Raw genomic sequence first — 14,554 nt, 5'->3', positions numbered from 1 at the left:
GCCCCACTCCGCAGGCAACCAACTCACCTTGAGCCTCCTGGTCAGTGCTCGGGTGTGGTGAGGCTGCCTCGGAATGCGGTAGCCGGGGTGGTCACGCTTCCGATGCGAGGATGGCTGAGAGATGGCAGGGCAGCAAGGAGGTTCGTGTACCTGGAACTGTGCATTCTTGTGACCTGGTGCGGTGTGTAAACATCAGCAATGGTGGTGGGGGGGGAGGCAAGGGCATGGTGCTGGATGTATCAACCCCCTCGTGCGCCGTGCCGGCTTTCAGCAGGTGCTTGCGAACAGCACTTGCCCCAACAGTCTGTAAAGGCTATACGCGGGGTGGGCGGCGATCTTTGTAATTGTGTGCACGTGCGTGTGCGTGTGCGTACGCGATGTGTTGTGTTTTTTTTTGCGTTTGGCATAATTTTGTTTGACAACGGTATGTAAAATAATATAAATATATATAATGTATATATAGTGTGTTGATATATAAACCATCATGGGCTCACGGGACGCACGGCATTTGCACAGAAGCTACAAAAGTGAGAGCGGAGGAATCTCCAGGCGAGCCTTTTTATTTGTTGTTTTACAGCAGCGCGTCCATAATGAATTGCTCCGCATTCTCGACAGCCGAAAGTGGCGGCTAAACAGTCGCCACGGCCACAACCAAGGCCCCCTCCCCCCCCCCCCCAACGTATTTACGAACAGCGCCCGTGCGTCGAGAGACCGAGAGCCTCGCACGGATCCATCACCTGTCCTTGACTCTGGCGTTACAGCTTGCAGAGAGGAATGCGTTACCCACACCGCCCCCCTCCACCCCCTCTTTGTCCCAGCTGCAAGTATGTCAGGACCCTGCAGAGGAGGCCTGTTATCGCACAGGTGCGCAGGTGTGCGGCGTGTTTGAGACGTGAGCCCCCCCGCCGCCCCCCCCCCCTCCCGTGCAGGTGTGTGGCCGCCGTGCGTGCCTGCGTGCGTGTGGCATTGTGCTGCTGTCTGGCCCCTTGTTTTTAAGTCCGCCCTGATTCGCTAATTTGTTTGAAGGAGAGGGAGAGAGCGCGCCCACTGCCTCGTGGCACGCGACGAGAATTTTTACCCCCCCCCCCCCGACCGAATCGCCACGGCTCTTAGTTTTTGACGCGGCCCGAAAGCTAAGCAGTAAGTTGTGTTCAGCCTGGTTAGCATCGGCACGGGAGAGAGGCAGCATGGGAGTTGCAAATTGTCGTAACAGGACACCCAACGCTTTCGTCAATAACGTTGAGTGTGGCCGTAAAAGGAAAAACAATATATAGGCGACGTCTTGACCTTTCATGATTGCAGATCAAAGTCGAGGTCTGAGAGAGACAGCGTGGATAATAAGAGTTGGAGACTGAACTTTACACCATGGGGCCTGATGAGAATTGCATTTGTTTTTTTATGTTTGCCGTTGTAGCCGTGGTCGTACAAATATGGATTATTGAAACCATCCTTGCGGAGCTGTGGATATTCCCCGTTTTGTAAGCGCTTTGGGTTTCCTCCGGTGTTATTCGGTTTCCAAGCCACGTGAAGCCAGGCTGGCATTCGTGGATTCAGACAAATATCCCAGTGCCGGTGAGGCTTTCGTGGATACATTAATTGTGGTGTCTTCCTACTTATTTGTGTATTTTTGGAACAACAGGGACAGGATGGTGGATTTTTAAAAAATCCGCTAGGCTGCGAGGTGGCCAGATTCAAGTGGGTTCATGAACCACATTGGGTGCCGTGGTGGTGATATGTTAACTACAAATATACACCAGACGCTGACGTCTGTTGTATATGTCTAGTATTAGGCTGCAAGACATTTTCACGTGATTAGCCACTTTGTTGAGCTATCATTTGTGGCCAGGTTGCTTCTGAAAAAGAGCTGTATAGCTTCAGTGGGACTTACCTGGTAAAATAAAAAGTTTAGTTGAACAAAAGTTTTAGTTTACATTTCTGCGGTCCTGAGCGTGTCACTGTGTTTCTGTGGCACCGATTTTGCGGTTAAAGGTGCAGCCCTGCAATCGCTTGCTTCACACCACTGCCGAATTCTCGTGACAAAATTAAACAGAGGCTTTCTTGGGTAAATAAACGTTATGATTTTTTTTAATTTATGATAATAAATGTTTATTTATTTATTATAATAAAAAAACGAACACATTCTGCAGACGTAAAGGAAACCCCGTTGCACTTGCACAAGCAGCTGTCTCTCCGTGTGAAATGGAATCTTACTTTGTTGGGGGGGAGAGGAAGAGAGGTAACAATTTCCTCAAGTCTCTCGAGGAGGCGCAGATGTGGCAGAAGTCGCGGCGTCGCTGTGGCCTGCTGCTGCGTGGCGCGCGAACAGCGAACATCGTCACACCGCGGGGGGCCCGGGGCCGCTGAAACTCGATTCCCTCGGCAACCCTGAGCCCCCCCCCCACCAAGCCCTCACCCCCCCACCTCCCCCGCACTCCCACCCCCCCAACCCCCCACCTCCTCAACGCCCCACCCAAACAAACCCCCACCCCCCCAACACCCCCACCACCACAATACCCCAAACCCCCCACCCTCCCAACCCCCCCCACCCTCCCTCAATCCCCCCCCCCTCCGTCCAACCCCCCACTCTCCCTCAACCTCCCAACCCCCCCACCCTCCCTCAACCCCCCCACCCTCCCTCAACCCCCCAACCCCCCCACTGTCCCACCCCCCCAACCCCCACCACCCTCCCTCAACCCCCCAACCCCCCCACACTCCCACCCCCCCAATCCCCCACCTCCTCAACGCCCCACCCAAACAAACCCCCACCCCCCCAACACCCCCACCACCACAATACCCCAAACCCCCCACCCTCCCACCCCCCCAATCCCCCCACCCTCCCTCAATCCCCCACCCTCCCTCAATCCCCCCCCCCCTCAATCCCCACCCCCTCCGTCCAACCCCCCCCACCCTCCCTCAACCCCCCAACCCCCCCACCCCCCCAACCCCCACCACCCTCCCTCAACCCCCCAACCCCCCACCCTCCCCCACCCCCCATCACCGATTCCTTCACAAACGCGGCCCCTTCACGCCCTGCCCAGCCACCGTCAAACGTCGTCGTCAGCCGTGGTCGATCCACTGCTGGATGAAGGCCCTCCCTCCCCCTCCCTCCACTCCCACCTCCTCACGCCATCTCTCGTTGGCGCTTCGTCTGTCCCTCGTTGTCATCGTCGGTAGCGATCCACCCGCGGCTGGAAGAAGGCCCTCATCTCTATCATCATCAACATCATCAGCCACACACGCGTACAAAAACAGACTTTATTCCAGCACACTCTTCATCTCACGGTTTGTTTGCGCTGTTGTTGTTGTTTAGATCTTGCGCGTATTTATGCCCCCCGTTTGTTAGACTAAAATATCGAGCTTGCTTGCACGTGCACCTCACTTTTTTTCTGGTCTCAGTACGAGTCTGTCCATTCCCGCGTGTTTCATTCCCGCGTGTTTCATTCCCGCGTGTTTCATTCCCGCGTGTTTCATTCCCGCGTGTTTCATTCCCGCGTGTTTCATTCCCGCGTGTTTCATTCCCGCGTGTTTCATTCCCGCGTGTTTCATTCCCGCGTGTTTCATTCCCGCGTGTTTCATTCACGACCTCTTCCGTTCCTCGCGCGACGTCTTCCTCCAGGAGCCTGCTCCGCTCGTTCTCTCCAAAGTCCATTTTTCTGTCTTTGTTTTTACGACTGCTGCTGCTGCTGCCGCTCTCACACAGCACCACCACCACCACCACAGATGGTGTCAACGACCGGCTGAGCCGGACTTATCGCCCGTCCGTGTAACAAATCGAATAATCTCAAAAGGTTCCCCCCCTCGAGCCTAATTGCTTGGAGTCGCGAAGCCAACGTCACTGTGCAGCATGATTGGTCGGCGTCGTGCCAGGGAAGGGTTTAAGTATGTTAGCCGTAATGAGAAACAATTTGTCTTTTGTGAGCGCGGTTTAGTTATCAAATTATATAAGTGCTATTTATTTAACCGAGCGGGAGCTCGTTTGTTATTCTTACGTTTAATCTCGTTTTGCACGTGAGGGCCGGGTGCCCGTTATTACCGGGAGACTTTAAAACATTTATTTTAATGAACGCGTTCGGTCTGGCCCACCACATCGAGTATACCCCTCGCGTCTGTCCGCAGCTGCCGGTCGTCACGTGGTCGCCGCGTGCCACCCAACTCCAGTCTAGCAGCGAGTGAGGAATGAATCCCACCGAGGGAGGGGTGGTGAGGGTGGCGAGAGAGAGAGCGGAGAGCTCGGCCCGGCGCTGATAGCGCGGCGGTCGCTGCAGGAATTTCAAATTAAATTTCTTCATCCGGCGGCTCTGACCCCGCGCGTTAAGTTCCACGGCTAACGGGCAGCGCCCCGGCTTAATCCAGACACACGCGTGTCGAGTCACATCGAGTTGAGTCGCAAGAAAGCCGTCGCCGCATCTTGTAGCCGGCACTGCGACAGCCGTTTCGCCGTCGTCCCACTCCCGACGTGATTTTCCTTTTATTCCGTCCCACATCTTTTTCCTTTTGACCTTCAGCAAAACGAGAAACAGCCTCGTTGGCAGTTGCTCAAAGCAACTTTGAATTGCCGCGTTTGTAAAGCCAGAAGTTAAAAAGGTCCCCGTGTGCTTGTGCAGCATCGTTGTGTGTGGAGCGCGGGAGGGTCGGAGGTTGGGTGGCTGACTGAGCAGTTGGGTGGGTGGCTGGGTGGTTGGGTGGGTGGGTGGGTGGCTGGGTGGTTGGGTGGCTGGGTGGTTGGGTGGCTGGGTGGCTGGGTGGTTGGGTGGTTGGGTGGCTGGGTGGCTGGGTGGCTGGGTGGTTGGGTGGCTGGGTGGCTGGGTGGCTGGGTGGGTGGCTGGGTGGCTGGGTGGCTGGGTGGTTGGGTGGCTGGGTGGTTGGGTGGCTGGGTGGTTGGGTGGGTGGGTGGCTGGGTGGTTGGGTGGCTGGGTGGTTGGGTGGCTGGGTGGTTGGGTGGGTGGGTGGCTGGGTGGTTGGGTGGCTGGGTGGCTGGGTGACTGGGTGGCTGGGTGGTTGGGTGGGTGGGTGGCTGGGTGGTTGGGTGGCTGGGTGGTTGGGTGGCTGGGTGGCTGGGTGGTTGGGTGGGTGGCTGGGTGGCTGGGTGGTTGGGTGGCTGGGTGGGTGGGAGGCTGGGTGGTTGGGTGGCTGGGTGGTTGGGTGGCTGGTTGAGTAGTTGGGTGGGGAATGTGGGGATGGTTAGAGGGAAGATGTGGGAACACAAGCATGGAGAGGGAGGTTGTGCTCACGTTCAACTGCGTGTTCCCTCTCGCTCCTCTCCCTTTGCATGCACACCACCCTGTGTGTTCGCTCCCCGTTACTCTCCCTCACTGTCTCTCCTGCTTGTCCCCTCTCTGTGTGCCCAGTGCTGCCCACCTGCTCCCACCTGGAGTTCCAGTGCCACAACGGGAAGTGCGTGCGGCGCTCATGGGTGTGCGACGGCGACAACGACTGCGGCGACGACTCGGACGAGCAGGATTGCCGTACGGAACCGCACTCCCCACACAAAGACAAAGATCCCCCGTATAGCCTTAAACAGACTTTTGGGGCAAGTGCTGTTAGCGAGCACCTGCGAAGGCCGGCACGGCACACGAGGCGGTGGGTCGCCAGCACCGCGTCCGACCGCCTTTGTCTCCCCGGTGGCGATATTTACACACTGCACCAGGTACTCATTTGAAGCCGAGTCGACCTAGGGGAGGCCCAGGACCGGTGCAGATAATCCCAGTTTTAAAGGGACGAGGCTCACAAAGCATCGTGGTTCATTAAAAAGCAAATCTCAAGTGTGAAGCCGCTGCGCGAGAATATTGTAACCCCCTGCGGGGACTGGTGCCTGTTCCCACCAGTGAATATTTACCATTTGTCAGGGTCGGGGGTTGGTTATTGCTAAGGAAAAGGTATGAAAGCCACATTGGTTTGGACAAAGCTAGGACCCACATGGGCGGAATGAAAAGAAAACTTTTCTCAAATCAAACGGAGGAAGCGTTTCCCCAATTAAGTTTGTAAAACGGTCACGTGGACATAAAACTGCATGGATATAGACTCTGTGACACTAAACAAGGGGCTTGGTTGGTGGTGGGGTAGTATGGGGGGTGGAAATATTCCCAAGCGGAAGCAATGTTCCTGAATATCGCTTCCTAGGGGGTTGGCGGGTTGGTGGGGCGTGGAACTAATATCCGTGCCTGGCGTGGGGGAGAAGGGCGAATGGCGGTTGTTGTTGTTGTATATACAGTTGAGTAATTCGCAGGTACTCTTCCGATTTGGCAAATTTGGACACCGGACGCTGGCACACAATGGGCCTACCCTTGCGAGCGGTGTCAGGGGATCTTTTGCCCGTCCCCTCTCGAGCGAAGCGGACGGCGCGTAGCAGTATTGTCACGACTCTTACACTCGCGTTACTAATCCGGGGGGCGGCCGCCCATTTCGAACCGCGAACCTCCGCAACAACAAGCGGCGACGAGCGCCCTGCCGCCAGGCCGTGCGTCCGGTCGACAACGCGGGGATGGGAGCAGCAGAGGAGAAGAAGCGACCCTCCCCACGGAGCGATCGTTGCCGCTCGGGTAGGAGGGGTGGGGTGATGTCGGCAAGGAGGCGCCGAGTTGCCGGAGCAGAGCGCGGTCGTGCAGTGGCAGCAACGCGCGATGGCGGGAAACGTCGCGTCGTTGATGTTTGGCGAGCGGAGGGGGAGGGTGGCGAGTGGGTGCTTGCCCAGGCTTACGTAACGCGTGCGATGAAAATCATGCGCAGCAATATCCACGGATTAACGCAACGGACGATGTCGTAACGCGCAATATTTTTACCGGCATCTCGGCGGATTAAAATCTGATTTGACAACATTAATCATTAAATAGCAAAAGGTCTAATGCGTTGCAGTCGCGTGCGTATATGTATATATTTTTTATGATTGAAGCCTTAAATAAACCCCACGAACTCAAATTGATTTGTTATTTTAGCTTTTCATTCTGTTTGTTTAATTTTCACCATTCTCCCAGTGCTCTTTGTTGGTCAGAACCATCCATAATTCATCGAATTGTGTGAAAAAATATAAATTCCCCGCGAATTAAATTGCACTTGCACATTAAATCAGACTCGGAGTAGCGAAATTATGTTAGGGCCCTCATTTAAAATGCAATGCGGTTACATTGCGGCTTGGGGAGTCGTGCGCGGTGAGAAAATTGACTGAGGGATATCGCTGACCTGGGCAGCCACCAGGCTCCCCAGGGTAGGGGCAGCTGCAGCTACTGCCCCTACCCTGCGTAGCAGCTGCCCCTACCCTGCGCTGCCCCGCAGCTTCGTGTCCACATTGCGTCGTCTCGCTCCTGCGAACAGCTCTGAATGTTCACGCGGGCAAACCGTTTGCCAACAAATATACAATAGCAGGAGTAACGATGTTTATTTTCGCTGGGATCATACCGCGTGTGGCATTCAGCACGACGTCCGACGGTTCGATGCCTGATGACGCATCCCGGCACGTGGAGAGAACCGTTGTGCGCCACGACACGCGATCACAACCCAAGAACGCATCGGAGAGCTGTCCAGCGCAACCACGAACAGCTACGCAGGGGCGGCAATAGTAATCGCAACAATGATCAACGTTAGAAAGGTGCTATCCACTGCTGCAAGAAGGCCTCCCCATGCCTTCATCATCAAACTCATTAGCTGTGGAGCATATGCAGAACTGTTGTTCTGGCTCCCACACAATAGACATGTAAATTATTAATACATCGGCCGGTTGGCTTTCCAGAGCAATAACAATAATGACCAGCACCATTTGTTTACCAAGCAAAGCTGACTTGGAGATCAAGGCCCCCCTTTTTCTCAGCTTCGCTATCACCACCGTCGGACAAAGCCAGAAAACGAGCAATCGACACCAAAGCCGAGATCCCCTACCGGACCAAAACTCCTCTAAAGCGCGTCTGCTCTCGCCGCCAATTCGTGCGGGATTTTGGCCACGTTATAAACGACGAGCGAATTAAGTTTCATTCACGGGAAGTCGGCGCGGATTTCCGTCGGCCGGCTGCCCGCACGGCCGGTGCGTTACCGGGCGCTCGCGAGTTGAGCGATCGAGAGGGAAAGCAAAACAAAGGCGCTCAAAGTGAATTTGGCTGTGGGAGTGGACGTCATCCGACGGGTCCCAGATCCCATTGGCACCAAAAAGGTGACCCCTTGACCCGCGAGCGCTCCATCACCGCGCCACGAGCGACCCCGCCACGGTAGCGGTGGTGGGGGCGAGGGGGGAGAACGCCGCTGCCGTGCCTAATGCCGGGCGTTAGCGGCGCTCGCTGCATCCGCGGCAGCAGAAGGAATGCATTGACGCCGTTGGCCGTGACAAATGCGAGGGGTGGGCGATGGGGGGCGAGGGGGGCGGGCGGGAGATGATGAATGCAATCGCGGCCATGGGGAGCCGGGGTGGAGAGCTCGCGCGTGCGGAGCTGGGTGCGTGCGTGGTGATTGTCACCTGCACTGGGAGCCTGATTCATGCGCGGGCGGAGAGGCGGTTTCCGCCAATTTCTTTGGCGGGCAAAGGATACATTCGGTTATGGGTTTTTTCCTCCTCTGCCAAATATCACCGGAAATCGCCCTTTGACCTTGAACGCTGGAGTGATCCCATGTTCTCTTAATGCCTGCGCCTGGAAAGAAAAAAATAGAGAAATATTCGAGCAACTGGCCGTAATTCTAATGACTCCCGGAGGGACGCAACTTCCACCCTCGGCTGAGCTCACAGCGAAAGCGAAGCGAGTGTTCGGCACGAGGAGGCGTGAAGTGAAGAGCCGGGCAGCGATAGGACACTGGGGACGAGGCCGCCCGTTTCAATCCTCGCACTATGGGCGGCTGCCATAGGACCACTGTGGGTGGCACGGGTGGCACGCCACCATCCCCTTTCCCCCGCGGTTTTGGACACTGCGACGAGACGCCCGCCGCTGTTCAATAATTGAACCGTTGAATCCAGGGGCGGCGCATGAATAGTAGGCTCTGTACTGAGTCAGCGGCCGGTAGTCGGGTAAATTTGATGTAATTATGGCACCGTAGAACTCCGTGAGGGGGTGAGCTTTGCGGCTCCCATCTGTAACCGAACCAGCGACCACCATGAACCGTTCGCCAGGAGGACACCTTGCAGAGTGCGGCGGTGCCCCGCTGCAACCGGGGCCCATGCCCACCCGCGCTACGCCTCCACCAGCATCGTAATCCCGTGCCGGTCTCGCGTGGTCCTTAGGTCCACAATCACCCGAGGCTCCGCAGAGGTCTCCCCCATCTCTCACGAGAGTGTCGGAGCCCGAGCGAACAGTTTCACCGGCTCCTTCCGTCGGGAGAATTCTCACGAGCGAGCTGTCACCGCCGGGTCGAATGCCACGGGGAGGTTAGCTTTTACGAGCGAGCACGTCTGCGATCGGTGTGCGTGTGTTGTTTTTTGTGTGTTCCTTCTCCTCCTCTGCCTTGGCGCCACCCCCGAAGCCTGTTCCGTCAGACGCGCTCCTGCCAACAGTCGGGGGGTGAGAGGCCAATGCCACGATAAACGCTGAAAAACAAACGCTCGCGACGGACGTAAGTGGGATTTATCGTGGCGCGGGCGCTCATTGGGGTGGCTCGATCGTTCCTGAGGCCGTGCAGTCGGGGCCGAGGCGTAGGAAGCGGCCGTCGTTGGCGCCATCGTCAGCGCCGTGCCCTCCCTGCTCGTATCGTTTACTCACGCTCTGGCGTTTAGCAAGAACGGCGTTCTGTCAGTGCGACAAGTTTCAGACCTGTTTTTTTTCTTTCCGCCAGCCACGCAATGGCAACAGACATTGTGGCGGGGAAATCTCTCGTGTAACGTGCCCTTTGTCAGATATTTTCATACGGTTAGTGGCATTAGGTAAGTACACAAGTCGGTCCGTGTGCGCCTGCCCCCAATGTCTGGGCTTTTCCTGCTCTTCCTGCCTATAAAACAACTCCTGTGGTGAAAAATAACTGCTCAGTTAAGAAAACAGGTTAGGTAAACTCGCGCGCACGTGCATGGATTGTGTTGCGCTTTCCGACACGCGCTCAACTTCGGAAGTATTTGATTGGTGGTATGGAAGCAGATGGATCAAGAGCTGTCCGGGTAAAATGTATTTGCATATCCGCCAAATAGCCCTTTGACCTCCTGCTTCTGGCTGTTTTTTTTAGTTTAAAATCAGAATCTTTAACTAGACTGGAGGAGCAGGAATCCGACGAGCTATGAAGCTCTTTTTCACAGATGTCCGGTAGGGTCACGGGGTCAGCGAGGTTACAACAACGATACAAAAAAACGATCGGAGTGCAAAATAGAGAAAAGGTAAGCAAGTGACTAAGTATAAATAAATTAAAATAAGTAAAGCACTGCAAACAAGATGAAGTTATATACGAGTATAAAGAAGTACAAATTGCGTAAGTATAGAAATTTCTGCCGATCTTTGCAACACTAAATGCAAGGTTGGTCAAGGCTAAGTTGCTAACCGCAGCACAACTTTGTACAGGAGATTCGTTCATTTTGGACAATAATATTGACGAGACTTGTAGTTGGGGCCTAACTTCTAAAAATAAAACTAAACTACTTCTACTTTACCAGGTAAAGCCCACTGAGCTGTATAGCTCTTTTTCAGAAGCGACCTGGTCACAAATAATAGCTCAGAGAAATGGCTTACCATCATCGTGTGGAAATTTATAGCAGCCAAATCCTGTCAACACACTTTGATTCTAAATGTGGAAGGACAAACCGGAGGACCCGGATAAAAATCTACGCGACCACGGGGAGAACATTCAAACTCCAAATGTACAGCAGGCGACCCACGCCCTCCTGCATACCAGGCGAGGTCGTTAACATCTCGCCACCATGGCGCCCATTTCAGCCGGGTCTGACTCGGGTCATTGGCACACCACATCCAGTATACATCTCAATGATTGCTGTGGCTAGCGGTCAAGTTTCTGCTCCAGCGACCTGCACATCACCTCGAGATAAATCACTTCTAAGTAATCGTGTGTGTCCCCCCCTGGCCCCCCATTACAGATGGACGGCCGGAACTAATTTGTAAACGGTCTCGATCTGAGCTTGGGGAATCATGACCGAGCGCTTTGGAAAGCGCCAAAAAATCGCTCGGCCGTGCCGTTCAACTCGTCGCGACTCGGGGTCGCTTCTCCGAGCGCCGTTCGACGGCTCTCCCTTCCAGCGGCAGGCTCACCGATTATTAATTTTGTTCTTCTACTTCTTCGCCTCTCCATTTTTCAAAGCAGGACAGCCCCCCCCCCCCAAAAAAAAAAAGTTGAACAAAAACGCTTTAAAAATAACAAAACAAAGAGAGATCGCTGAAAAGGGCACCGTAGGGTCGCGCCGCTCTCCCTCTTAGCCGAGTCCAAGTGCGGGCGCGGGGGTTTGGCGCTGACGGCGAGTTGTTTACACTGCTGATTAGCTCGGCCTCGAGCCCACAAAGCCGCCACTCTGAAGGGTTCCACGTGCTCGTTTTTAAAGTGCGGCGGCGCTCGCTGGGAAGTTGCCGAGTAGCTCTCTTCTCAAGTTCGCGCCGCCGCCACACGTCGCTCGGCACGACCCCTCTGAAGTTTCACTCCGCGCGCTCCGGGAGACTTGGGATGCAACATTCTGTTCGTGAGGAAGGAGGGGCCCCGCGCGGCGCGTTGCGGCGTTCGAGAACGAAGCGTCGTGCCGACCGGCGAAGCGGCTCGACCCCCGCAAACTCTCTGGGGGTGGGAGGGGGGCCACGCGGCACACCAACAACAACAACAAAATCCGCGCGGCACACCAACAACAACAACAAAATCCGCGAACGTCCTCGGCGGCGTAACTGCTGAAGGTTTTTTTTTTCTGGCCTCTGCCCCCCCCCCCGCCAACTACCCCCCCCCCACCGGCTGATTGGAAGCGGCAGGGCTTGACGTGAGCAAGGCGCGCGCGGGGAATTCGGGCCGAGTTTACAAACTGCTCCTAATGCCCGATCACTCCTCGTAATCCAGTAATTGCTCGTATCTGTCAGGATCAACAAGGCGTGAGTGCGAGTCGGAGCGGTTCCTGTGATTGAAACCGCACGCGCTCGGGGTGCGGGCGGCGGGGGAGTGGCGATTCTTTTTTTCCCGACCGTTCCTTCAGGCTCACATGTTGCCTGCCTGGTCTTGGGTTTGAATTTGGCCAGAGCGTGCGGCTGCTGTCTGACCGTGGCTGCAACATCGATGCCTCGAGGAGTTCATTTAGCCGAGTGTACCACGGTTGTCAGCTATTCTATATATGTAAAAAAAACGTAATGGTAGAAAACCTCACCATATCCTGCAGTGAAGCATTTTGGGTATTATTTTTCCCAAATTGCCTTCTGTTCATTACCGCTGACGTAAAGATGAGATAAGTTTTGGTATGGTGGCTCCTCGGCCTCCCAAGACTTCAGTTTACGAGTGATATCTTGATTCTATCTATTTTCAAACCAGGTGACAGCCTATTGAGACTTCAAGTATCGTTCCTCATTGCAAATCTTGGTACTGAAATCAGTTTTCGAGTACTAAAGCAAAGGACGGTCAAACACACATGATGGAAATCCAAGTATGAATTTGCGATGCAACGTTTAAACGGTTCACGAACCGACGATTCAGACGCTCCTTAAAATTATGTCAGGGAGTTGATTCATGTTTCGAGTGTGCAAGCGTTGTCAGATCACAGAATTTTTACATCCATTGCAGATTTACCTGCTCCAGGGTTGTGGAATTCTCAGGAGACGTTTACTTTTATATTGATGAAAAAAAATTATGCTTTACACTGTCCTACAATGACTGGCTTAAATGTATGCGTGCGGTTGGTGTGATTATGAGTTTCACATTCATTGAGTTTTCATAATTTTTGAATACGTAATGTTGATTCTCCATAAGCTAGAAGTAATTCAAACATAGACATTGTATGCTCCCCACACGGGCGATTGGGATTTGACCCCCACACACAGCCCCTGTGTCAGTCCAAATGCCTTATTAATGCCGTTCCCCTATAACCTGCGGCCTCGTGACCTCTCACCTCCAACCTCTTCCATGTGAACCCTGAACTAACAGAACCTCACCGTGGGTCCACTTTGCTCTATTAACATCATTACCTCCCGCATGGCCCCCATAACCCGCGGCTTCTCACCCCTGACCTCTGCAGTCTTGACCCTGACCTGATCCCATCTCTCGCCACCCCCACCCTGCCCCCCCCCCATCTCCGTCCCCCCCCTCCTCCCCCTGAACAACAGCGCCCAGGAAGTGCGAGGAAGACGAGTTCCAGTGCAAGAACGGCTACTGCATCCGCAGCCTGTGGCACTGCGATGGCGACAACGACTGCGGAGACAACTCTGACGAGCAGTGCGGTGAGACGCCGCGTTTTGCCCCGGACACTCGTTTGCGATTCAAAAACTCATTTCTTTCTAACGGATTTATTTTCTTGTTGTTGTTCTTTGTCACTCACCACTTCTGCTGTAACTCAGCACTGGTGACGAGGTGTCACTCACCACTTCTGGTGTCACTCACCACATCCCTCGCGATCCACCGCGAGGGAAGTGGTGAGTGAAACCTCACCACCAGTGGTGGTGAGTGACACCAGAAATGGTGAGTGACACGCTCTACGTCGGCGCTGCTTCGGGTGCTCATCGACGATCCCCCCGTCTCGGACGGTGGGGGAGGGGGGGGGGTTTAGAAACGACGCGTTGTGAGACATGGGCCTCGACGCTCCTCGTCATCGTCGCCGTCGTCGTCATCATCGCCGTCGTCGTCGTCATCGTCATGACGTCGCCGCCGTCGTCATCGTCATGACGTCGCCTCTCTTGGATCGCTGCGCCCCCTCCGCGCTCGTGGCGTGGACAGATTCTATCCGGAGCGGGACAATGGAATCCTTGAGGGGGTGGGGGTGTGGGGAGGGCAGCCCTGGTGGGTTCTAACGCCACGCTCCCTCACGCACGGAGCGCCTTCAGTTTAACTGTTATTAAAGGGTTTAACTCCAACGACAGGAAAAGGGGAGCGGGCGAGGGTGGGGAGGGAGGGGAGGCAGGGGGGAGGAGGGGGGGTTTGCTACTGAGGAATTCTCCATCTCGCCAGATAAGAGGACTCCAAGCTGACCGTCTGAAGCTTCGATTAAGAACTTTAAACGTTATAACCATCTCACATGAATATTAACATAGTGTCACCAAGAGTAATGATTTTTTTCAGATTCACACGATTATTATTCTAACTGCGTGGGATAATGTACGCAGCGGTGCCGCCGGTTTAAGGAAGACGACTTTAAAGGAATTCGGTTTTGATTTGATACTTTTATTTTTTTGAGGATGGAATCATCTGAACTTTTGCTTTCGGTTGCGACGCCGGCCAAGGCGAGACCAGGACCCTGCGGGAACGAAACCGTCGCTCGGATTGGGGAGAGATTGACAGACAGACAGCGAGCGAGCGAAAGCCGCGGCAAAAACAAAAGAAACGCACCACGGGATTATCCTAAGGGATCCTTGGTAGCTGTGACATCGTCAGTGAGCTGAAGCCCGCAAGAACATCAGTGGCCACTCGTTGGGGGGTGGTGGGGGTGGGGGGTGCAGCTTGCGTCCGGTCTGCCGTAGCGGTGGGCCTCCGTGACAAG

At 54.8% G+C, this 14,554-nt stretch overlaps 1 protein-coding gene across 1 annotated transcript in view; it reads left to right on the top strand.

Moving 5' to 3' along the window:
• Positions 1–14,554, top strand: part of LRP4 (LDL receptor related protein 4) — a 133,401-nt gene that overhangs the window by 72,613 nt on the left and 46,234 nt on the right. The window contains exons 3-4 of the mRNA XM_078859232.1: positions 5,349–5,465; positions 13,188–13,301. Of these exons, the coding sequence (XP_078715358.1) occupies positions 5,349–5,465; positions 13,188–13,301 (231 nt within the window). The remainder of the gene's footprint in view (positions 1–5,348; positions 5,466–13,187; positions 13,302–14,554) is intronic.

This window comes from Lampetra fluviatilis, chromosome 8 (genome assembly GCF_964198595.1).
Source record: "Lampetra fluviatilis chromosome 8, kcLamFluv1.1, whole genome shotgun sequence".
Classification (NCBI taxonomy): Eukaryota; Metazoa; Chordata; class Hyperoartia; order Petromyzontiformes; family Petromyzontidae; genus Lampetra; species Lampetra fluviatilis.
Note: the sequence above shows the minus strand (reverse complement) of the source record. Positions and strands in the feature narration are given on the sequence as shown.